This window comes from Esox lucius, chromosome 5, assembly GCF_011004845.1.
Source record: "Esox lucius isolate fEsoLuc1 chromosome 5, fEsoLuc1.pri, whole genome shotgun sequence".
In the NCBI taxonomy this organism is placed as follows: Eukaryota; Metazoa; Chordata; class Actinopteri; order Esociformes; family Esocidae; genus Esox; species Esox lucius.
The window spans coordinates 7,850,117-7,876,023 of NC_047573.1; the positions used below are offsets into that span (position 1 = coordinate 7,850,117).

A 25,907-nucleotide genomic window follows, 5' to 3' on the forward strand; every position below is an offset into this window, starting at 1 on the left:
TACTTCAAAGTACATTATCTTTATTTTTGTTAATTTCAACCACACACACAAACAACAGTTTGGCTCTCTTTTTTCCTGGTCTTAATCATTTTCTTTTAAATGTCTTTCTAATATAATTACTTTGAACTATGCATTAATTAAATAACGTCACACTCTTTAGTAAAGGCTTACCTACGACATGTGTCGATGTTGCGAAATTAGATATTAATCCTGCTATTAAGGCCAAGTCGTACTTTGTGTCCCCGTAGTGAGGACAATAGAGAGCCACTGATAACGCAAGCCATACTGTAATCCCACAGAGATGGTTTTAATCTCACAGCGATGAGTGAACGTGCATAGATACATCAGCAAACACACACACACACCCTGACGCACAATGGTTTAATATTGCTGAGCAAGAGAAAATTACCAGGCTTGTAGTGACCGAACATGTGTGACTCAGTTGCGTCTCGCAGAACAAGACTCCAGCATTAGCATTTCTTGCTTCTCTTTTTAAAAGGATATTCAAAAGCCTAACATAGCTCACCTCGCTTCTTGCCTGAGTTAATCTTGGAAAATTGTATCTCCGATTTGCACACTGTTCGGTTTTTAGTGTGTTACTTTACTAAGGGCCCTGGTTAAAATTAGGGCTGTATAAATGTCCCGTTGGAATCACCAGGAATAGGATGTGCTTTGGGACAATATCCCAATAAATCTTAAAATAGCGCCTTGCTTTTCCCTCACGACTGATATATCCTGACTCTACTGAAATACAGCATAGCACAATGCTAACAGTGGCAGAAAGTGAGTGCAATATATTGCATAGCTCAGTGGCATTGTAGATTTATTGCGCTAGGTGGTGAAAAATAAAAAACCAGACTCAGTGTTTCTGCCATCTATCTTCATTTTGTCAGATTACCCCGTGCACCCGACTCCTGCTAAAGTGACAGAAATACCTAGTGACAGATCTTTAAGTGGGATCTTACTGTATTCTGTCACCCTGTAGACTGTCAAACCATTCCTGTAACTATCAACTCTAAATAGCCAGGACCAGAAACTATTGGTACTCCGCTTGACTCTGCCTGTCAGTTACGGAGTAGAGCTTCAAAGAGGGTAATAGAGAGGTTTGCACACACTCTCACTCACACACACACACACACACACACACACACACACACACTCACAGACATACAAACACACACACAGACTAGAGGACATATGTGACACCTCTGTATTAGGATGGCTATCAGCAACGTAGGTTTCTTTTAAGTATTTGTGTTTGTAAAGAATGAAGGAAAAGCTCTTTAATGCAAGGAAATGTTTGATGACGGTATGTCAGGCACACACACACACACACACATGCCGTCTCTTTCACACGCACACACACTCGCTCTCTCTGTCTCGCACAGACGTGCGTGCATGCACATACACACGCGCGCACTATAGCCTCAGCTCCAGGCTTACGCATCACATCTTCAATGTGTAATTATCCCATTCATCCATTTACTTCTAGCTTTTTCTCCCAGTAATTGGAACGGCAGAATACTGATTCCACATCTGTTGGCCTCGTAATAAAGACGCATTGCTTAGAAAAGAGAACATTGTGGAAGTTTTCCTGGAATAAATTCATAGTTCCGAAATGATTGCCTTCCCAGACCCACTTAAAATGACAGTAAATTGTGTCTCTGTGTTGTGCTGAAACTTTAGATAAAAAAATTACAAAAAAACACAGGGAGAATCGACGATCAAAGAATACTTCAGCCTTGCTTTTATTTACATGCTAACATGTTGTGTCGGATTACAATTCAAACAACTGGGCGGAAGTGTGGAAGAAAATGTCAGCTAAGATGGCCTCTCAGCATGTAACTTGGTGTTTAATGTAGGAGTGTGTCAGCATATAGCAATGTTGATATGGATGGTAGGCTAATTCAGCCAATACTAACTGTATGGATGGTAGGCTGATTCAGCCAATACTAACTGTATGGATGCTAGGCTGATTGAGCCAATACTAACTATATGGATGCTAGGCTAATTCAGCCAATACTAACTATATGGATGCTAGGCTAATTCAGCCAATACTAACTGTATGGATGCTAGGCTAATTTAGCCAATAGTAACAATCCTGTATGGATGGTAGGGTAATTCAGCCAATACTAATACATACTGTATAGGCAGTACCTATTGCGTCCAGTCACATATGCATATATCGCACTCAGACACACTCATACCACACACCACACACACACAGACACATGCATACACACACCGGGACAGCTGGCCAGGGGGGCTCTGTGCAGCTGGTAGGGGGACAAGGGCCTCGTTTGCTCAGGAGCTTCGTCTGAGACAGTGGGGCCTGTCTGTCAGTTCCTGGCTGGGGCTCCCGGTCCGTTTGAGGCGGAGGCTCATGCTTCAGTCTTGCAGCCCCGGGAAGGTGAGCCAGGATTGGTGTAGAGAGGGGAGAGAGGTGGAGCCACTGTGCTACCGAGTGAGGATCCCCATGGTGTTTTAAATCTGTCACTTAGTTAGAGAAGTTGTTTAAGCCTGCCCAAAGAAAAACCGAATACAGCAAGTAGAGTGTTTTGGCTATTTTGAATAGTGCTTGGCCATGTCTGGTACAGTGAGCAGGGCAGATTTGGTGTTATATGCCCGCTTCAGTTTTAAACATCACCCCTTGCCCGATTCTCAACTATGAATGAAATAAAACATAGAATAGGACCCTGTAACGAATGAGCAGATTCATGCACACACTTTCTGTTTCTTTGCACCTCCTGCTCTTCTCCCACTCCCACTTATTTTTCTCTCCCTCCCTCCCTCCCTCCTTTCTCTATTTTCCTTCACTCCTTTCTCTCTCTCTATGTCTCTCTCTGTTTTCTCTCATTCATGTAAGTGCCTGGGGGCTTGACTTAATTGTTCCTGTGTATTTTCCTCCCCAGTCTAGTCTATCATTGTGATCTGTGTACAGGGCTTCCATCTGCTGTCTAGGAGTAGCCTGGCCTCTAGAAGGGACCCGGGTGTTGATCACTTGGTGGACCAGCCAGAGGCGGCTTGTTTACAGTTCATTTGCTCAGCTAGCTCCCCGTTAATTTGATTACAGCCAATTATAGATGTTGACAGAGGTTTTTCTTTTGTTATTTCTGACGAATGCAGTCACTGTGGAATCGGTGTGTAATCGTAAAATACTTTAATCGAGTTGCTGTGACGACAGACCTAAACATATGTCTGTCAGCAGAACTGTTCTATGCTATGACCTACTTATGAACGAGACAGGTGGAGGGGTCAAAGGGCAGGTCTTCAGAGAGATCTAAAGCTAGCGGTGGCTTGATTCAATTCCAAACACTTGATTACCTTGCTTGCTTAGTGTCGTCAATGTTTTTAGTTAGAGAAATAAAGGCGAGTGTCTTTTTTCTGAGCACAGGTGGAGAATTAGTGGAAGAGAGTAAACCAGCGCAATGCAACCTTGCTGAGTACCCCTCTTTCGGGGGCATATAAGACCTTTCCCTGAAAAAGGTAAAATGTATCAACCAAGAGAGATGGAATACTCTTTACATAGGATGTATAAAACACCTGTCACCCCTTGTGTTGATGTACAGGCCATGCGAATCACAGGAGACATCTGTTTTCAATTTTCCTACGCATAAAATAAATACTTGAATTACGTCTCTTCTCTCCAATTGCTGCTCTACCATTAATGGACCATTTAACAAGAGCATCTATGCGGAACAGATCTTATCACAGTCTAGGTTTTTCCCTCACAATGGGTTGGCAGCTTTTGGGTTGGCAGACTTCTCCAAGACCTCTGAGTAATCCATGTTAGAAATGGTCCATTCTCAGACTGCTGATGCGCTGACCAGGAGTGCATTTGGCGTGTACAGCGTTTGGAAACAAATGTCCATTGTGCTGCTGAGAGATGCCGGATATTATTCCCGATGTAGCTTTCCTCAGTAGGTCATGCCCCTGGTGTGAATAGTGAAGTGGACTCAGCATTCATTTGGTTAACAGGTCAGGTACGGTGCCGGTTGGAGTGGTGTCACAACACAGGTGGCAATCTCTGTATTCTCCCTGTTCAAGTGGGTCCTTAGAAAAATGCATTATCCTTTCAGTAACCTGCCTGAATGTCGGCTGGTTGAAATGTCACCTGCCGTGGCAACCTCGCAGAGGCCCCTTCAACTAGCCTGGATTGGATCAGAATTCTTATGTTTTGATCTGCTATCAAACGCGCATCCGTTTTAATTTAACAACCGGGCGGATTTGTCATCATCTATGCACCCTGCACTTGCTAAAATGGCAGAAATACCCTGGGTTTTATTAACACACCCCCTGTATTCATATATACCTCAAACATCACATTATTCCCTGCCTAGTTCACTAACCAACTGGCCCTGGTCAAAACTAAGGTGCCGCTTCGAATGCTGATGTTGGGTGTGGCTGGATGGTGAAGATGTAGCATGTTGAACCATGTGAAGTTCACGTTGATTTTGTTGTGTAGGTGCCAATACACCCTGACTTATTTTAAAGCACACATATATGTGTGTGTGTGTGTGTGTCATGTGGGGTGAATGCTTGACTGATGTCTGAGGATGATGGCAGGAAGAATAACACAGGGATGAAGAAACGAGGGAGGTTCATTTCCCACACAGCCAGCTGTGCCCAGGCTAGAGGAGGGTCACACGTAGACACAGGATGACACCTGGCCACGGGAGGGATGGGAGGGACGGGAGGGATGGGAGGGACGGGAGGGATGGGAGGGACGGGAGGGACGGGAGGGATGGGAGGGGCCTGTGCTGAGCAGGAAGACAGGTGGACCTGGTTCAGGGATACTTGGCCATATAACATTTCTGGGTAAGAGGTTGAGAGCGAGGAGAGTGTATAAGGTACATCAAGCACCTTGAAATAATGAACCGAACAGACAATGCGTGAGTACACTCAGTGTTGCCCTGTGCCTGTGTTCCAAACAGAGCCCTAATTCCCTACATGTAATAGTGCATTACTTTGAACAGGAGCACTTTTGCCCTGGTCTAAAGCAAGGGCACTATTTAGGGAATAGGGTGTCGTTTGCCATGCGGCCCACGATAACTCTTCATTATTGCTGGTTCATGCCAGGTCAGCGCTGTTTTAGTTAATAACGGAAACTTTCTTCTCCTGAATAGAGAATTCTGCGGAGGACAGTCAAACTTAAATTTGGAGGATTTAATGATGTTTTAATCCAGGTCCTTGCAGATTATTTAATTATTATTTAATTATTTTTATCAATAATGAGTGTTGTGTAATTACAGATGCAGGATGCCACACCCTCCACCCCTTCCCGTTGTCATTGGTTGATAACTTGAGTGATAAAACAACTGATTGATCATTAGTTACCTATTTTTGGTCGTCACTCGAGTTTGAGTACATTTATCAGTAACTAAGAAGGCATTGAAAAACGACAACAGAAACAAAACATTTTTTAAATTGAGACGAATGGGGATTTTGTCTAGTTAAATATGCTTCCTGTATGATCACGGAAGAATTAATTCAAAAGCCCCAATTAGAATGAACAAAATAAATAAAAATTAACATGAAAGAGAGAGAACAACAAAAACAAGAAAATAAATGAAATTGACTCGTCTGAATTTCATCCTCATGCCCGTGAATCTCCCGGAGCATTGATCTCCAATAGACCCTTTTCAGAGCACCAATAAGACTTGATTGGGTAACACAGCTCTCATCAATCGTGGTAATGATTTCCTGGGAAGCTAAAATGGTAATCCAATAGAGGTTATTTGGCAGACTTTTTTAATTGTAGTCCTCCCAGGAGTGACTTGAAAACAAGTTAGGTGGCAAAAAATTATTGTATTTGTTTTGGCACATAAACAAGGCTGGGAGTGAGTATTTGGTATTTACTAAATAAAGGGGGTGTGGTATATGGCTGTTATGCCATGGCTGGTGGCCATTCTTATGCACGACACAGCGTGAGTGCCTGGAGACAGATCTTAGCCGTGGTATATTGGCCATATAGCACAGTCCCCTAGGGTGCCTTATAGTTTAGCACTTAATCCGGTGGAATAAGAAAGCATTATCACACGACCCACTGTGCCTTGCCAGGGAAGAGATGTGCACCTCAGCGGTGCCAGACAATCTCTGATATACCATATACGATCTGATATATCACAGCTGTGGGCCAATCAGCATTCAGGTTTGCTCATATACAGTATGTAATTTAGGTTCCATATAAGTCAATGCCGTATCAGAACTGTGTTTTGTTTCGGCTGATATTGAAGTGACGAGGATCTGAGATGTTTAATGAGGGATGTGAAGGGAAGGTCTGACTTCAACATATTACTTTCATCTCCGAGGGATTAATGAAGCAACCCATTCATTGTTTCCCCTGTAATAGCCATGGTATTCCATAATACCTAGGATGAACTACTGTGTATTCTTACTTTTTCTGAGATTTCGTTTGAAGTCCCTGACCAACAATTAAGAAAACTAAGCATGAGTTTCAGACCGATTTTTACATATGTTCTAACTTGTTCTAAGTCGTATATTCTCTACTCGCCACCACTGGTGAAACCCGCAACGTTAAATCAACATTCAGTTTAGAGAGATGTTTGGGGGACAAAAAGACCAAAAAAAATGCTCCTCTGAATTTTTGTCTTATTTAAAAATATGTATCGTTATCATTTTGATCAGCATGAATGGGGTGGCTAATGAAGTAACTTCTGACCAACAGGATGAGCTGTTTATTCTATTAGCGTCTGTTGCCATAGCGCCCTCGGCGCGTACAAAGACACACACAGACAGATCACACACACACTTCTTGGTGCTGAAGGAAAACTGATCTGTACCACCATCTATCCACCTCATACAGATGCAGTGGACTACTTCTAACCAGAGCCCTTCTGTAGAGCGCTTGAGTAATACACTGCTTCTAACCAGAGCCCTGTTGTAGAGTGCTTGAGTAGTGTTCTATTTCTAACCAGAGCCCTGTTGTAGAGTGCTTGAGTAGTGGTCTAACAAGGGAATAGGGGGCTATTTGGGGCTCATCAATCCTTCTCATAATTCTATGAGCTGATATGTGATTATGATTGGATTTCCCCGCCCCGCTTCCAGGCAGTATGGTAACATGAGGCTCGTTTGGAGGGTGTGAATGTCTGTTTGTGTGTTTGTGTGTGTGTGTGTGTGTGTGAGTGTGTGCCAGGGGGGCTGGATGTAGCTAGAGGTCAGAGGAAAGACATGTCTGTGTGTTGTGAAGTGGAACTGGGGAAATGGGCCACACACACACCGACATACAGATACACACACACACACACACACCGACATGCACACCCACAGATACACACACACACACACACCGACATGCACACCCACAGATACACACACATACACACACAAGCCCCATCTCTCTGTCTCCTTCCCTAAATGATGGAGCATATTTAAGATGTTAATGGCCTAGCGGGCCCACAGCCTGATGCTTCATTAAGTCAGCAGCTGAAATAGACTGAGGCAATGAAAATTTAACCCCATTAGGATTTAAACACAAGGGTCACACAGCATCACATCAGCTCTGGCTCGGACTTGCTGCCGTGTGTGTGTGTGTGTGTGTGTTTAACTCTGTGTAAGGATGTGTGTGTGTGTGTGTGTATTTAACTTTTGTGTAAGGATATGTGTATGTGTGTGTGTTTTTAACTCTGTGTAAGGATGTGTGTGTGTGTGTGTGTGTGTGTGTGTGTGTGCATGTGTGAGTGGTTCCGTGGTTGGCACTGTGACCCCAATGAGAGGAAGACATTTGATCTGTCTATGCTAATGAGTTAATTCTGTCTAATTGCACTATTGATGAATTGCAGAGAGGGATGGAGATAACTAAAGCAATAGGAATGTTTTAATTCGTCATTAGTCTGGCTGTGATTGATTCACTGGTCCAGGACTCTATTATTCCACAGAGAGGGAGGGGACAGGGAAGCGTATTCGTCAGACATGTGTGCAGCGCCTAACACACGCGTTTTGATGGATCTTGAGTGAAAGAACCGTCGTGCCGTAGAGACCCCGGCCCATGGCATATGACAAATGACTGGCTAGACGGGGGGGCTAAAAAATACAAACATTTGGAAATGTACATTTAGTTCGGTCACACCCCTCATTGAGTGATGAATGTCAGCCCCCGGGGTTGGTCTCATCAGGAGGAATCCCAGCCTGCCTCGGGGACGCATATGGTCCACCATGATTTAAATGTCTCAACACTGCTCCACTGGTGCGGAACGATGTCAAATTGTGTTAGCCACTTTGTCAGTCTGTGTGGGGGAAAAAAAACTCCAGGTATGCGCAAAAAATAACGATGTTATCAGAAACAAGCATTTGAAATATTTACTTTTTTTTAAATGCTTAAAAACCAACTAGGCTTTATTATACGGGAGCTGTGTGCTCAGAGCGATACTAAGACTCCGTGGCATGAGTCTACTTAACCCGCCTCTCTGGAACGACTGGCCCATTATTGGTGATCTTTAGTAAATGATGGTTCGGGCTGTTTCTAAAACGACGCTGATTGGCCAAAGAGGACCAATAGAATCCTTGGTTGGGGACAGCGTGTTTACTGTTGCCTTGGTAATCCGTTTATTACCTACTTTACCTGAATGCCGTTATGTCATTGTTGCTTTCATGTCTACTTATTGTCATTATAGAAAGACTGGTGTAGAGGGAGACAAATGGAAAAGGGGTGAGGGTGATAAAACACACAAACAGGAGAGTGGAAGAGAGAAGCAAGAAAGATGAGAGCGAGAGACCGCGAGACAATCCTCAAATAAAGAGACCAAAACAAGCAAATATTTGTACTTTGTAACATTATCCTCTAAAATAGATCCCAAATCAAGACCTTAGCCTTCCAGGTGACACACAGACAGACACAAAGTCAAGCACGCACACGTGCCAAACCGCAAGCCGGAGGATAATTGGACCGGCCCGGGGAGTTACATAGGCATGTTTCAGCCCGTTTCACGCTCAAGCTCTGCTGTGTAGGTGTGCAATATCCCTGATGTGTGTGCGTGTGTGTGTGTGTGTGTGTGTGTATGCGTGGTGTTTGCATGCATGTGAGTACGATCGTCGGAGCAGCACTGAGTAGGTGTACATTAGCCCTGGCTCTCCGCTTTAATCCTCCACACAGTCAGTTCCCTGAGGACTTTTCTCCAATAGTCTTACACGCTGTTCTGGCTCTCAGCGCATCTTAGCTACATGTCAACAAGCTTCTTAACCACCCTCTGCCAAGGGAGCTGTTGGAGGAATGAATTAAGATAGAAGGGAGCTCCACCTCATCCCTATCTCGTAGTGCTCTCTGTTTGGACCGTGGCCCAAAGGGCCCTAGTCAGAACTGTTGCTAGGGAATAGGGCAGCGTTTGGAATGCTGCCACAATAACACCTACTGAAGTCCCAAGCATTTTTAACACATTCTGATGCCATTTACTTACAGGCGTTTATAACACATTACCATTCCATTTATTATTATTATTTTTTTTTACATTTACAGTGCATTTACAGTTCCACTGGCTATTTAATGGTGGTTATAGTTTTTTTTTTTTTTTTTTTTTTTTGAGAGCCTGCATTTTATTCAATGCTGAATGCAGATTGTCACTTGAATGATTTTGGCATCTGGTTCCAAACCAGTCATCCCTGGGATGGAGTGAAAAGTGCAATCTCTTGATCTGGGTTTTAGTCATCAGTGTCTTCGGGGTACAAAAACTACTACTTTGCAAACATTAAGGAATGTCCCTTTAGCTTTAAAAACCTCCTCAGAAAAAAGACATGCTGCGTGAATGAAATGAGCATCATGTCCTTTGACGTTTCCTTATATATTTGGCAAGTCATCAACAGCGAATGATCTGTCAGCAGTGTAAAGTGTGTGTCCAATCGGCTCAACAGTCAGACGGGGAGATGGCCGCCAAAAGGCCCTGGCAAATGCCCCCACGCTGACATGGTGTCAGAGGGTCTGTGTGTGGATGTGTGTGTGTGTGTGTGTGTGTGTGTTTGTCTCTTTGTCTGTTTGTGTGTATTTCATATAACACTGACAGTCTATGACAAGTCTTAATTACAGTTTGCTGGGTTGGGTATCCAGAGTGAGTTGTCTGGTGTGTGAGGAAGAGACAGAACAAAGATAATGGAAGAAGAAGAGAAGCACTGTGGGAAAGTATATACAGAATAGTATATCTGAACATTATGGGGTCAGGGGTCAGTCCCAAAGAGGAAAACAAATGCCTAAATACACAGAAATGTCTGTTAACAGCATGGAGATAAACACATACATGAACACACTGAAATTATTCTGTACATTATGGAGATAAACACATACATGAACACACTGAAATGACTTTGTACATTATGGAGATAAACACATACAAGAACACACTGAAATGTCTTTGTACATTATGGAGATAAACACATACATGAACACACTGAAATGTCTTTTAACATTATGGAGATAAACACATACATGAACACACTGAAATGTCTTTTTACATTACAGAGATAAACACATACATGAACACACTGAAATGTCTTTTTACATTACGGAGATAAACACATACATGAACACACTGAAATGTCTTTTTACATTATGGAAGAAAATAAGTGTGCCGCACCATAAAGTCTTTAAAACACAATAAAACAGAAATATGTGTTCATCGTTCTATAACCGCTCCGTGACTACCCTGTATCGTGTTTAGCCTCATCGGCTGTTTGAAGTGACAGATTTAACGAATGTACAGGACACAACCAACAGCTGCTCATGGAGGCCTTGCACATATTCATCCCTAGTATCATTAATGAATGGAAACACTCATCTTTGTTATTAATGGATGATCAGGGATATTGGCAGGAAGAGAAATAAACCTGGGAATGGGGGATTGATGGAGGGATGGGATTTCTATACCTCCAGTCACCGCGTGATGGATATATCCAGCCCAGAGGGCGGAGGGACAGGCTGAGAAGGAAGAAATATATAAATAAATCCATGGACGATTTATTGATATTTTTATATCCTTTTGCACTGGTTTACATGAAAATATTGGAATTACAGTCAACATGATTTATAATCCTTTGTTCTTTGCCAAGGCGTTTCATCTCTTTGATTCTGTCTCTGTCTCTGTCTCTCTCTCCTTTTTCTATGTACTTCATTCTCACACTCTATCCTTCCATTTCTCTCTTTTGAATGAAGTTCTTTATACTGTTGACATAAAGAGCCAATATTGGAGTAATTAATCAGATATTTCTGACATTGTTAGTCAATCACTACTAAGTTATGTTTGTCTTTATTTTTTAACTCACAATAATTAGCACATGCAAAAACACACACATACAAACACCAAACCTTAGGTTTATTTACAAAATGATTGTATGACAAACTCCAGTGTTCATCCTCCTTTATAAGGAAATGTATTCTAAAGATAATATGAAAATCTAGTGGTCTTGTAGACATCTGTCTCTCTTTCACATCAACTGTACTTTAATTAGACTTATATACCAAACAGCGAGAAGGTGAAAACAGCTCACTTAGGCAACAAAAATAACCCTCTGCCCATAAAAAAATATTAATATTAATCTGTCCTTGATGCTTCTCTGTGGGAATAAACTTGTTCGTTAGTAGAAAAAAGGAAAAAAGTAGAAAAAGCTTCCTCCCCCTTCCACCCATCAATTTGAATAGGTCACTAATGCCCCCCCCCCCAGGTAAGATGTCTAATACAAGCTTTTGAACAAGGAACAAAATGGCACACACATTCTAGGATTCTCGATCTAATTAAAAATCACATTTCAGCACATTTGACATTTATTTTTCACACACACACACACACTCCAATGCATGCACACTCAAACACACACACACACACACACACACACCTCACCAAACCTTTTACTGAAGATCACGACGGGAACCACCCCAAACCACCCCCCCCCCACACCCCCGCGTCAATCGACATGGCTACCTGAGCGGCTGCAGTGGTGCCGGAGACACAGCTAGCTGTTCGTTTAGTCGCTCTGAGATCGGCTCGTACGCTGTACCCTGTCCCTCAGAAGCTCCAGGACTAACACGGTGTGGTTATAACTCACAGAGAAAGGCACAGGCTTCTGGGGGAACAAAAGGGCTGCCTTTTCTCTCGTGGGACTATAGGCGCATTTTCATTGAGCTCAGTTTGAATGCCACATGGGTGTAGTCCTCTTGTGTTTGTTTGCACGCTTGATGATTCATAAAATATTCATATCCGACCCTCTCTCTTTCTGATCAGCAGAAACCTGTTGAAACCCATTGTCGCATTGACCCTCCTCTTCCTCCTCTGTCCCACAGCTGGAACTACGTACATATTTGGTCGTGACGGTGGTCTGATCACGTACACATGGCCTCCCAACGACAGGCCCAGCACACGGGCTGACAGGCTGGCAATAGGCTTCAGCACACAGCTGAAGGAGGCTGTCCTGGTGAGGGTGGACAGCTCCTCTGGCCTCGGAGACTACCTGAAGCTACACATTGTAAGTCGCTGGATGTACTGCTCTGCTCAATGCTCTGTATTCTACTGTACTCTGCTGCGCTTGTTTCAGTGACATTCAGATGTTTATATACTGTACATCCTGATACACACACACACACACACACACACTGCAACGTGATGACGGTGATGATGATGATGACTACTACACTAAAGCACTGGAAATGACTACTAGAGAATGCAGCACTGGACATGACTGACCAGGTTGCATTCAACTGGACAAAAAAGAAAACACAGTTTTGTGTCAGTAGAATATAAGAAAACACTTGGATGTTAATGAGCTGCTGTTCCTGGCACCCTCTGGTTCTGCCCCACCTGCGAGGGTCTCATGTGAGGCTAAGATCCGTGACAGAGAGTGAAGGTCGGGGCTGTTTCATACAACTCGGACCTGCCTTGAATGGCACCAACTTTCTACATCCGTCATGTAGCCACTCACTTTCTGCCTTTCCGTCTTTGTCTGTGTACCGTAGCTCTGTTTTTGTCTTTATTGAGATGCATGCTGTACACACAAACCACTACTACAGCCACAAATAGCCAGATATATTTAATACATAGTAACTAGAAAATCTGTTTGTCCCAACCCCCTCTGCCCCACATTGAATATCCCATATCAACCCCTACTGCCCCACACTGAATATCTCATATGAACCAACACTGCCCCACACTGAATATCTCATATGAACCAACACTGCCCCACACTGAATATCTTATATCAACCCCCACTGCCCCACACTGAATATCTCATATCATCCCCTACTGCCCCACACTGAATATCTCATATGAACCAACACTGCCCCACACTGAATATCTCATATGAACCAAAACTGCCCCACACTGAATATCTTATATCAACCCCCACTGCCCCACACTGAATATCTCATATGAACCAACACTGCCCCACACTGAATATCTTATATCAACCCCCACTGCCCCACACTGAATATCTCATATCAACCCCCACTGCTCCACACTGAATATCTTATATCAACCCCCACTGCCCCACACTGAATATCTCATATCAACCCACATTGCCCCACACTGAAGACCTCATATCAACCCCCACTTCACCATACTGAAGACCACATATCAACCCCCACTGCCCCACACTGAAGACCTCATATCAACCCACACTGCCCCACACTGAAGACCTCATATCAACCCCCACTGCCCCACACTGAAGACCTCATATCAACCCCCACTTCACCATACTGAAGACCACATATCATCCCCCACTGCCCCACACTGAATATCTTATATCAACCCCCACTGCCCCACACTGAAGACCTCATATCAACCCCCACTGCCCCACACTGAAGACCTCATATCAACCTCCACTGCCCCACACTGAAGACCTCATATCAACCCCCACTGCCCCACACTGAAGACCACATATCAACCCCCACTGCCCCACACTGAAGACCTGCACATGTAGTGACACACCAGCCTGTCCTGGGGACACAGCAGGCTAATGATGGGCACCGGGTCTGAGTCATTCTAGCATCTCTGTGTATTCATCAAGGTTCTTTTTGCCTCACGCAAACATACAAGCACACACACACACACACACACACACACTGCACGCTATCCACCATCCCAGCATCTTGCCACCCACGTAAAATGTTATGTTCTGAGGAAGGAGGCCTTTTCTGTATACACACTGCTTGATTTATTCACTAACAACTGTTCGCCCATCAACTGAAACAACCCTGACGTTTGTGAGCTGGCCACACAAAGGTGTCGCAAAATGGACACTAGACGGAGTAGCAAATACTTCCCTGTGCGCACTCATGCACGCACACACACACACACACAGACACGCGTTCCAGTTCATGGTGAAGTTAGACCTTTCCTCAGGTCTGCAGAATGGCATTGACAACCTGCCAGTGGAGGCGTCAGTGTGCGCTGGTACTGTGGGGAAGGCCTGAGTCCTCCCCGGGCCTCATGGACGGAGTCATGGCTGATAGTAGCGGTGGAAAATACCCACTCCAGCTGCGTGTCTTGCGTTTAATCCCTGCGCTAGACATTCATTTTTTTAAGCCTTTGTATCCCCAGCCCATAACTTAATCACTTGCTTTAAGCACCCGCGTCCCAGTGCGTCAGCCTGAAGCGTCAAAAACCTTTGGACTTACGTCAGACTCCGAGGTCTATTTTGAGACGCGTTCATCCATGCGGAGAGAAACCCTGTATTTTCCCGCGCACGCTAACGCAGAGCAACTCATCCAAGCACTCCCACGTGCCGAAAAGAAATCCATACTGTCCCACGCGCACGCGCGCGCACACTCAACCACAACCGCGAATGCACTCCTACTTACATGACCTCATTGCGGTAACCTTTCAAATGAAACAAATGCTCTTTCATGCATGGACGCTCGCCCGCACACACCCGTACACACACCCGTACACACACCCGTACACACACCCGTACACACACCCGTACACACCCGTACACACACCCGTACACACACCCGTACACACACCCGTACACACACACACACACGTACACACACACACACACCCCTAACTACCCCCGCCTCTGGTTCACACATCCTCACTCACCTTGGGACCTCAACAGGAAGAACCCCAACAGACCCGGGGCACCACCCATTCACGCTAAGGGTGAATGACTTCAACGAAGGCGTGGCTCAGGGCCCCATCTAGGCCCCAGCTGGTGTTCTCAGATCAGGACTGAGTTCCTAGTGGAACCGTGATCCCTTCATCTGGCATCAGCCCCCAAAGGGCTGAAGCGGTTCCCCTTAGATGGGACTCGGTGCATTTTTGGTGGTGTGGTGTTTGAGCGCAGAGATCTGGCGCAAGCTCGTCAACATAATGTGCCCTCAGTGGCCCCACACACACACCCTGGGTCCCCAGTGACAGAGGGGCCTGTGTTTTTTCAGGTCCATTTCTTTGCATTGTTCAGATTCGTTTTTTAGTGATGTCAAAGCACACACACACACACACATACACTTCCAAACACGCACACAGACACCGGAGAGAAATTGTTTTGTATTTCCCTTGAGTTTGAGGAGGTGAAGGAGGAGGTAAAAGAAGGAGGGTGGAGGTGTCTCCTCGTAGTGTTTCTGTCTTTATTTGTTGCATGTTATCGGAGGGGCTTTTGGAAACGGTGAATTTCACTGCAGCATAATGAGGAGAAGCAGAGAGAATTGCGATAAAGAGGTAGAGAAAATGCTATTGAGGTAAAAGTGAAAGTCAGAATGAGGGTGAGACAGTGAGCTGGGTGAGCGAGGGTATGTGGAGTGGGGAGAGATCAAGAGGTGGGAGAGAGAGGAGAAAAAAATGCAGATAAAGAAATGATTTTTAACTTCCCATCTTTGGTTGTGTGTAATATGTTATTTATATGTGCATAATCTCTAAGTAGAATCACCATCATGCCTCAGTTAGCCATTAAATTCAAAGTTTGAAAGCGATTGGTTTGGATGAAACAGGCCCGTCTCAGTATAAACAAGACAAAGTGCATTAATTGTGTCCATGCTCTGGTAATGAAGAGGGAGGCGCCTGAGAGTGGACTGTGTGTCCCGTCTTTTTAATGATCACAACAGTCATCTTCACGTCAGCGCATTAGGTCAAAGGGAATATTATAGGACAGTGTTATGCTAGGCCGTTTGAGGTACCATTCGGTGTGACACACCACAATATTGCATTCTATCGTCTGTCAGTTAAACCCACAGTCAACCATGACCAACATGAATGTAAAGAATACCACAGGTCATAATCTTAATAGTATTGAATGACAGCCCACTCCCTTCTCTTTCCCAGAGCTGGGACTAGCCTTTAATATCTCAGGAAGAGTGCGTCATCTCTTCAGCTAGTGTGTTAAAGAGGATTAAATTAGATTTCAGTATTTACTCCCCCTCCTCTCCTCCTCCTCTCATCCCTCCGTTGCTCCTGTCCTCCTCAACCTTTCTCTACTCCACATATCCTCCTCTCATTCCTATATTGCTGCTGTCCTCCTCGAATCTTCTCTAGTCCACCTCTCCTCCTATATTCTCTGGTCTTCTCCTCTCATCTTTTCTCTATTCTAGCACTCCTCCTCTCCTCTCTCCTCTCTCCTCTACTCCTTCTCTCCTCCTTCCATCACTGCACTGCTCCTGTCATCCTTCTCTCCATCCTACTTATCAGTTCTTCATTGCAGAGCATTAGATGGAAACAAAAACAGATAGATACTTAGTGGGGCTTGAAGGACGGAATCACACATACGCAAATTATGCACACACAGACACACACGTACGCGCGTGCGCTCGCACAATCACCCACACACACACGCGAACACACATACACACATAGACAGATGTGCACCACACACAACAGGACATTTTGTAGGTGATATGGGTCCTCTGCTGTTCTCTCTCCTCTAAATATTTAATATCACTGATTTTAGTATTTCTATTAGATAATTTCAGCTTTTTATGTGTGCTGCTATACTCTACCCTAATTATGGTGTTTCTAATCGTCAATAGTCATTTTTTTGTATCAACTATACTGTACAGTATTCTTTTTTTGTGTGTATGTAGATTTCAGAACAGTTCCGTCAAGGAAGACATAATGCCACGGCTAAAGCAATCAGTGTCTTTTCTCAAAGTGAAGTCCAGTTGGGGTTTTGATGATGTCTATGCGTTTTATTACACATTGAATTAGGGGCATAGTAATTATTTTAATCCAGCAGAGTTGGGAAACATTGTTTTCCCTCCAAACGGCTGCCTCCCTCTCTGTGCCAAATTCCAATCCATGAAGGATTCCGGTTTGTTCATTTCAAAATCCTCGACAAGAGGTTTTGAAATGCATATCGGGAAGGCGTTGTTTACACACATGCCATCTATGCATGATGTACGGGCGTGTGCTGAGTTGGGTCTAGCCTGTGTTATGGATCCTGTACACAAAGATTACACTGAACAAAGCATTTCCAATGAAAGGAATTCAATGTTATTTAGGGGTTGTTTGGCAATATATCTAGTGCCAGTGCAACGATACTAGGCTAAGAGGCTGTATTGAATGATTTTGTAGCATGTCAACCATATATTCTGTCCAAATGTTGTTCTTCTTGTTGTTACTAGCAATGTAACTGTTCAAATCGTGACGATACAACATCTACCCCTCCAATGGGCAAACATTATCTGTGTGTCGTTTTCAGGCAAACCATTTACAGTGGATATACAAAGTCTACACACCCCTGTGAAAATGCCAGGCTCTTGTGATGTAAAAGAATGAGACAAAGATAAATCATGCCAGAACTTTTTTTCCACCTTTAATGTGACCTTCAACGTGAACAATTCAATTGAAAAACAAACTGAAATCTTTGAGGGGGAAAAATGAAAAATCACAATAATCTGGTTTGCACACCCTTAAACTAATACTTTGTTGAAGCACCTTTTGATTTTATTACAGCACCCAGTCTTTTTGGGTTGGAGTTTATTAGCATGGCACATCTATATTTGCCCACTCTTCTTTGCAAAAGTGCTCCAAATCTGTCATATTGCGAGGACATCTCCTGTGCACAGCCCTCTTCAGATCACCCCACATATATTCAATTGGATTCAGGTCTGGGCTCTGGCTGGGCCATTCCAAAACGTTAATCTTCTTCTGGTGAAGCCAAGCTTTTGTGGATTTGGATATGTGCTTTGGGTCGTTGTCATGCTGAAAGGTGAAATTCCTCTTCAGCTTTCTAACGGACACCTGAAGGTTTTGTGAAGAAAAACAGCCCCAAAGCATGATGCTGCCACCATGCTTCAATGTGGGTATGGTGTTCTTTGGGTGATGTGCAGTGTTGTTTTTGCGCCAAACATACTTTTTGGAATTATGGCCAAAAAGTTAAACCTTGGTTTCATCAGACCATAAAAAAATGTCCCACATGCTTTTGGGGGACTGGATGTGTTTGTGCAAACTTCAGCTGGGCTTGGATGTTTTTCTTTGTAAGAAACGACTTCCATCTTGCCACCCTACCCCATAGCACATTCATATGAAGAATATGGGAGACTGTTGTCAAATGTAGCACACAGCCAGTACTTGCCAGTAATTCCTGCAGTTCCTTTAATGTTGATGTAGGCCTCATGGAAGCCTCCCTGACCAGTTCAATTTTTTAGTGACATCCAGTTCTTGGTAATGTTTATGTTGTGCCATGTTTTCTCCACTTGATGATGACTGTCTTCACTGTGTTCCATGGTATATCTAATGCTTTGGAAATTCTTTTGTACCCTTCTCCTCACTGATATATTTCAACATTGAGATCCCTCTGATGCTTTGGAATCTCTCTGCGGACCATGGCTTTTGCTCTGAGATGCAACTAAGAAAATGTCAGGAAAATCCTGAACAGCTGAACTTTATTTGTGATTAATCAGAATTACTTTAAGTGATGGCAGGTGTGTAATGACTTCTATTTAACATGAGTTTGAACATGATTGGTTAATTCTGAACACAGCCACATCCCCATATATTTTGTAAGGTTTTTATTTTTCCCCACTCAAAGATTTCAGTTTGTTTTTCGATTGAATTGTTCACATTATAAGTGGAAAAATGTCTGACATGATTTATATTTGTCTCATTCTTTTACATCAAAAGAACCTGGCATTTTAACAGGGGTGTGTAGACTTTTTATATCCACTGTATTTGTTGACTTTTTATATCCACTGTATGTGTAGACTTTTTATATCCACTATGGTTTGCTGTGTTGATGATGGTGAAAAGAGATTGGGAATGTCTCATTTCAATCTCAAGTTTTAATCAGAAGCACAAGACAGGAGTGGATGATGTTCCCAGTCTCCTTCTTTAACCATTATTGGAAATCCATCTGCCAGCCCAGTTTATTTTAAATAATTTAAGCAGCCATTTGCTATCTGGAGAGGCCATTTGGGAGCTTGGAGAGGGAGTTTTTTTGTTGCTGTTGCTGATGTTTTTTCCACGTTCAGCTGGGCCTTTCTGCTGTGGGTCCCCAAGGGCCACTAAAACACGTTTCCTCTCTCTCTTTAAAACAATGTCTCTCTCTCTCTTTTGCTTTCTATCTTTCTCTCACCATCTCTCTATCTTAAACTTGCCGTCTACGGTCTCTCTGTTCCTCTCTCTCACTCCTGTCTCTCTCTCCCCTGTCACTCTCTCTTTTTCTCTGTGTGTGGGGGTTGGGTAGGAGAGTCATTTCCCCACACTCTAATTGCAAGTGTCTCTTCAAAACAAGCAGTGTAGGCACTCTTGGGCTGAGGAAGACAGCGAGCTCCCTAGCCGTGAAGTTAATATATTCTGTCGAGGAACTGAGAGGATGGTGGTGAAAGGAAATAATGACTTCTCTGCTGGAGTGAGGCAGTCACCGTTCCTTTCTGCCTGGGCTTTGCCGGCTGGGCCCGGGATTGAATACACCTTTAACTCTTCGTCTCATACCCTCTTCTCCGCCCATCCTGGTGGTTTCTCCTCCCCTCTTGACTCAGACAAACCACCTGTCTGGAGGTGCTGGGAGCTTGACTGCAGACATATGTTCCTACTGCAGGTCTGTAAGGAGGGTTCCAGGGACATGTTCCTACTGCAGGTCTGTAAGGGTTACAGGGTCATGTTCTTACTGCAGGTCTGTAGGGAGGGTTACAGGGGCGTGTTCCTACTGCAGGTCTGTAGGGAGGGTCACAGGGGCATGTTCCTACTGCAGGTCTGTAGGGAGGGTTATAGGGGCGTGTCCCTACTGCAGGTCTGTAGGGAGGGTTACAGGGGCGTGTCCCTACTGCAGGTCTGTAGGGAGGGTTACAGGGGCTTGTCCCTACTCCAAACTTACTCCTAAACCTCATGTCCTCAAGTCCTGTTGTCATCTGAGAGGATTTCAGTTGAGTCTGGCTCTGTGTGTGTTCCACAGGTAGGCGCTTGTCAAAGCCTCACACAGCCTGCTGTTCTAGTTCCTGCTGAGAACCATCTCCAGAGACAGAATGTCCTCAGAGAGGAAAATAAATATTTTTGGTGGTGATAGCGTGCCAGGGTCGTGTTGCTCCGAGGTCTTGCCCGATCTCCAGGGAGCCGGCCCGGCCTGGGAAGAGGTTTGGTAGTGGCGAGTACGGCTGTAGGTGTCTGTTCCTACCGTGAAGAGTGGCAACTGAGCTGGTCTATTACAGACTCCCTGGATAGGTGTTTTAATGGGACTCCAGGGGCCTGGGTCAGCTCTCCTGGGTCTCAGCTGTGAATTCTGTAGTCTGCTTGTCACGCAATGCACTCCCCATTAAAAAAAACACTGCGGCAGTGATTACACACAAAGCCCAATCCTCATGTTTTGCTCCGTTGTTGTTTTGTCAGGAGATCGTTAGGGCTGCTTATGAGAACCCAGCGTTTCTAGTGGCCTATAGCTAGTGTTTAGGGCATCAGACCAGTGGCTGAAAGCGCTGTTGTTCTGTCCCATTGTTTCAGGTGGCCTAGTGTTTAGGGCATCAGACCAGTGACCGAAAGTGCTGTTGTTCTGTCCCCGAGCAAGACAGTTAACCCTAATTGCTCCTCCCCCCGTAACGCTCCCCTCCGGTTGTTGCTGTGCAATACTTTTTTCCCCTAAAACTACTCACCTGGTTAATTAATGGTGAAATAAATAAAATAATGTACCTGCTATCCCAATCATAATGGCTTTACTAAGTTAATCTTAATGAATAATTGGGATGGTGCATGTGTTATGTAATGTTCCAAACAGAAGTCAGTCCACTTGTTGTTTTTGCTGTTAGCACCAAGATAGCAGTGGTCTGCTGGTGTATTCCCAGCATCCTCTACCTTCTCATCACTGTCAGCTGTTGCTATGGTAACAATCTTAATCGGCTCTCCAAATCTAGTTTCCGTGTCATGTTGTTTGTGATACTACCCACTCATGTCAAAACCATGAACCAGTCAGTCAAAAGACATGAAGTTAAGGCTGATTTCTGGTAAACACTATTGCAAATTGACATTCGACAGTATAATTTGGGACACATGGATTTCCTAATAGTTTTAATGCATCCCCAATGACTGAGGGAAGATAGAATATATCATTGCCAACCAACGCCAGTGACCTTTATAACGTGTGTGTGTTTGTTGTTTGTTTGTGTATGAAAAAGCCTGTGTTCTTGCACACATGTGTTCCTGAATACCCCTGTTCCTGAATGCCTGTGTTCCTAAATGTCTGTGTTCCTAAATGTCTGTGTTCCAGAATGACTGGGTTCCTCAATGCCTGGGTTCCTGAATGCTTGTGTTCCTCCATGCCCGTGTTCCTCCATGCCCGTGTTCCTCTGTGCAAGTGTTCCTCCGTACCTGTGTTCCTGGGTGCCTGTTTCCTTGTGTACGTGCCTGCACACTTTAAAAACTGTATTTTATTAAAGTTCTATAATTACGTAATCTTCCTATGAAAAGGAAGTTGAGCTCTCCTACTCATTCACTTCCTACTCATTGTGCCTCTCCCAGTGAACCTAAAGAGGTTCAGAACACATGAAAGGACGGAAAACAAAGAAGACGAATAGCGCAAAAGTTATGAGGGGGAAGATAGATATTTGAGGACCAATGTTGGAAGCTCCTCAGCACTTTTGAATTCTGTTATTTGTATAGAAACAAAGACATTCAGAAAGACGCGCACACACACACACACACATAGACACACACACACACACACAGAGTAACTATTTTCTCTCAACATCCCTTTTTAGAATTGCAGTCTTTTGTTTTTTTAATGAGAAGTCAGGAGTGTGAAGCAAACACCTACACAATCCACCCATCAATCCCTCCATCGATCTATCTGTGTTGGTGTGTGTCTGTGTGTGTGTGTGTGTGTGTGTGTGTGTGTGTGTGTGTGTGTGTGTGCACACGGGTGTGCGTGTGCATGTGCGTGTGTGTGTGCATGGAATGCCTCAGTTCATGTGACAGGGAATGATCATCTGTAAGGTAGTCTGTGTGATTTGAAGGACTATGGAAGATGGGAAGGTGTGGGTGGATTATGGAGTTATAAATCACAGTATTTTCTTTTTTAGACATTCCCATTTCTATTTCAGTCGTTTTTTGAGACATAACTCTTTCTATTTCAGTATTTGTTCCGCCTATATCATAAAGAAAGTAGGCAGTGTTATAAAACACTTTAACACAGTATTCTTACCCAGTTGCATACCCAGCCTGTTGGTTTCATTAGGCTTGTGGTTTGGGCTTTCTATGACTGTGTCACTCTTTCACTGCTTTTAAGTTCTGAGGAACTACATGTTCCTCTTGATGATTTTGTTTTATTTTGTTTATTTTGTTAATTGTTTTACTAATTAATTAATCCATATATTAGTTAATTCACTCATTTCCTCATTCATTTGTTCATCTATTCAATTTGAGTAGTGGTAGTGGTTAGGGGGTTAGGTTTAGTGGTTCGCTGAGTAGTGTTAGTGGTTAGTGTTAGTGAGTTAAGGTTTGTGTTTGGCTGAGTAGTGTTAGTGGTTAGGGTTAAGGGGTTAGTGGTTAGCTGAGTAGTGTTAGTGGTTATGGTTAGTGAGTTAAGGTTTGTGTTTGGCTGAGTAGTGTTAGTGGTTATGGTTAGTGAGTTAAGGTTTGTGTTTGGCTGAGTAGTGTTAGTGGTTAGGGTTAGTGAATTAGGGTTTGTGTTTGGCTGAGTAGTGTTAGTGGTTATGGTTAGTGAGTTAGGGTTTGTGTTTGGCTGAGTAGTGTTAGTGGTTATGGTTAGTGAGTTAGGGTTTGTGTTTGGCTGAGTAGTGTTAGTGGTTATGGTTAGTGAGTTAGGGTTTGTGTTTGGCTGAGTAGTGGTATTGGTTATGGTTAGTGTAGTGTGACGGGGTGGTGGTTAGGACGGCAGTACAACGTGACTCTAAGAGATGCTCAGCGATAACAGAGAAGAGAAAAAACTAAGAGAGACATGAGACAGAAAGAGAGATAGAGATAAGACAGAGAGTCTGGGAAATAGATAGGAAAAGCAGAGGGGGGAGAGAGAGAGGAATAGAGAGACAGTAACAGTGACTGAGAGGTCTGGTCCCCCAATGATGTGTCCTCTCTCCCAGCCAGACAGACAGCCAGCCAGCCAATCAGCCAGCCAGGGCTAGATGTGGTAGCCTCTCCATGTGGATGATATACCTGACCCCAAAGAATCAAATCCCATCAGCTCCATGCTAAGAGTAGGCGAGGAGTGCGTGTATGAATTACCATTACTCATCTTTCAATTCCAATCATTTCAGCATTTTTTCATGTTCAGGCCCACTACAGAGCTAAATGGCTGAGAGGGATCGAGGGAGAATGAGTTAAGAAAGAGCGAGCAGAGAGAGAAAGAAAGAGTTACAGTGTATGAACAAAAAATGATATGAACAAAAAAGCCAGTGAAGGCTGTCTTCTACAATATAATAATTGAGTGAATATTTTGAAAAAAAGGAAAGAGATCTAGAAATTCTCGCACTCATTGCCAGCCCTGGGAAATAAAATAAAAAAATTAACTGATTTATATTTTGATTAAGGTTTTCTTTTTCAAAGTTTATCCAGGTCATTGGGAACTTTTAAGTGGTCATCCATGACATATTCACTGGGGTATAAATGTGAGGTGACACTGTTTATGTTATCCATCAACATAGGAAAGACCAGAGAACTGTGACGAATATGCCACAGGAAACCAGGTGGAGTGGTTATTCAATTCCAAAAGGGAAAAACCAGGGTCAAGCAGGCAGAGAACGGTGCACAGGAGATCAGACAGGAAACGGTACAATTCCGAGTTCCAAAAGGCAAAACAACAGGGTCAGATATAATTCGGTATGCAGAGATCAGATAGGCCAACACAGAGTCTAAGATTTCAGGCAGAAACTGGTCGGTACACTGGAGGAAATCAAGACTAGAGAAATAGTGATAATACATAATAGTACATGGTAACCGATACAAACACTACCTCACAAGGAAAGCGTGACACAAACCAAACTAAATAGTGGACACTAATGAAAATCAGGTGGGATAAACAGGTGTTCAGAAATCGGGTGATTGGGACCTGGGGAGTGTGCTGCGTTCGTGATGGGTGGTCTTTCGGAGGTAGGGGAGTGGAGAGGAGATCTCACAAGTTAAACCAGGAAAATCTGTTGACATTCACAAATCAGCCAAGGGCAATTAAAAGGTAGCTGCAGAAGTAGTTAGGTCTCCAAAAGGTATGAATACCTTCAATAATTTGGAAGACTCTGCTGTCAACAAACCACAAAAGTAAGTGCCTGGAGTTTGCTAAATCTCATGGGAACTTTGACCTGAACCAAATTTTGTAATCGTTTGGGACAAAATAGAAGAAAAAAAAAACATGGGTGGATTTCTTTAGGAAGATTTGGAGTAAAATGAGCCATGGGAAATATTAAAGAAGTTGACTCAGCTGTTATCTTGGCAAAGGGAGCACAATGTACTAAATGCAGGGGTGCAAAGAAGTGTGGCACATGTTTTTGAATTAAGTTATCATTTCTTGGTGATGATTTTTTTTCTTTGAACAATTTTCAAAGATTTGAAAGTTAGACTCATGATTTTGTTAGTGTAAGATTAAGCTGTTTAATGAAACCAAACCTTTTTTCTTCATACTTCTATCTACCAATCTATCTATCATCAAATTTCTGTTTGTTTTGACAGTCGACAGAAGTCCCCATGTCACTACATTTACTTTGAATGTAATCTAGGGAGAGCAGAGTGGGATACACGAGACAGGGAGAGAGAGGGAAATAGAGCGATGTGAGGGAGAGAGATGAGACACCATGTCCACCCTCTTATTGGGGTAACAAATCCTAGTGGGCACAACTTGTCGTCTTCAAAGCAATACATCAATAAATTACAGAGCCTTGCCTCCCACTCCGCTGAGTGATCTTGCCACAGTGGCTAACATGGAGTAAATTTGATTTCATTGTCAATTTTATGCCGTGAAGCATATTCATTTTGAGCGGGCCACGAGGTTAAGGACGAGACAGCGGAGCTCTACGCCGTGTCATCAGACTCTCATCGATTCTCATTAACGGTCCTGGTAGCAGGGCCAGCGACCCCTACAGGTTAGCAAGGTTACTGCAACTTCCCGCTGACACTCTTTCAGAAGCTGTGCTGATTGGCTGCTGGGTGATGGCGCTGGAGCTGTGACGTGCAAACGTTTAGCAGGATTGGCTCTATCTCTTAGGAAAAATGTCACAGTAATGGCAGAGGGGTTTAAGAGGGTTTCTGTGTGTATTCAGCCTTTGTTTCTGTGTGTATTCAGTGTGTGTTGGTGTACGTGAACTGGTTAGCATTGGTGCACTGCACTGATGGAGAGAGAGAGAGAGAGAGAGAGAGCGCATGGCTGTTGACTCCTGGGATAGCTGTCCCCACCTCGGGTTCCATCAGCATTAGTCCTTCTCTTCATTCCTTCAACCCTCCAGCTTCCCGTCCCTTCTCTCATCCTTCAGTCTTTCCATCCCTCCTTTTCTCCATCCATTGTGGCTCCATATATGCAGACATTATATCGAGTTAAAGGGATCAGTTTAA

General features: G+C 43.8%; 1 protein-coding gene across 32 annotated transcripts in view; it reads left to right on the forward strand.

The window, feature by feature from the left end:
- LOC105006738 (neurexin-1a) overlaps positions 1–25,907 on the forward strand; it is a 389,916-nt gene that overhangs the window by 243,318 nt on the left and 120,691 nt on the right. For all 32 annotated transcript variants that reach the window (XM_034292318.1, XM_034292322.1, XM_034292324.1 and 29 more), the window contains one exon: positions 12,281–12,462. In XM_034292318.1, coding sequence (XP_034148209.1) covers positions 12,281–12,462 — 182 coding nt within the window. The remainder of the gene's footprint in view (positions 1–12,280; positions 12,463–25,907) is intronic.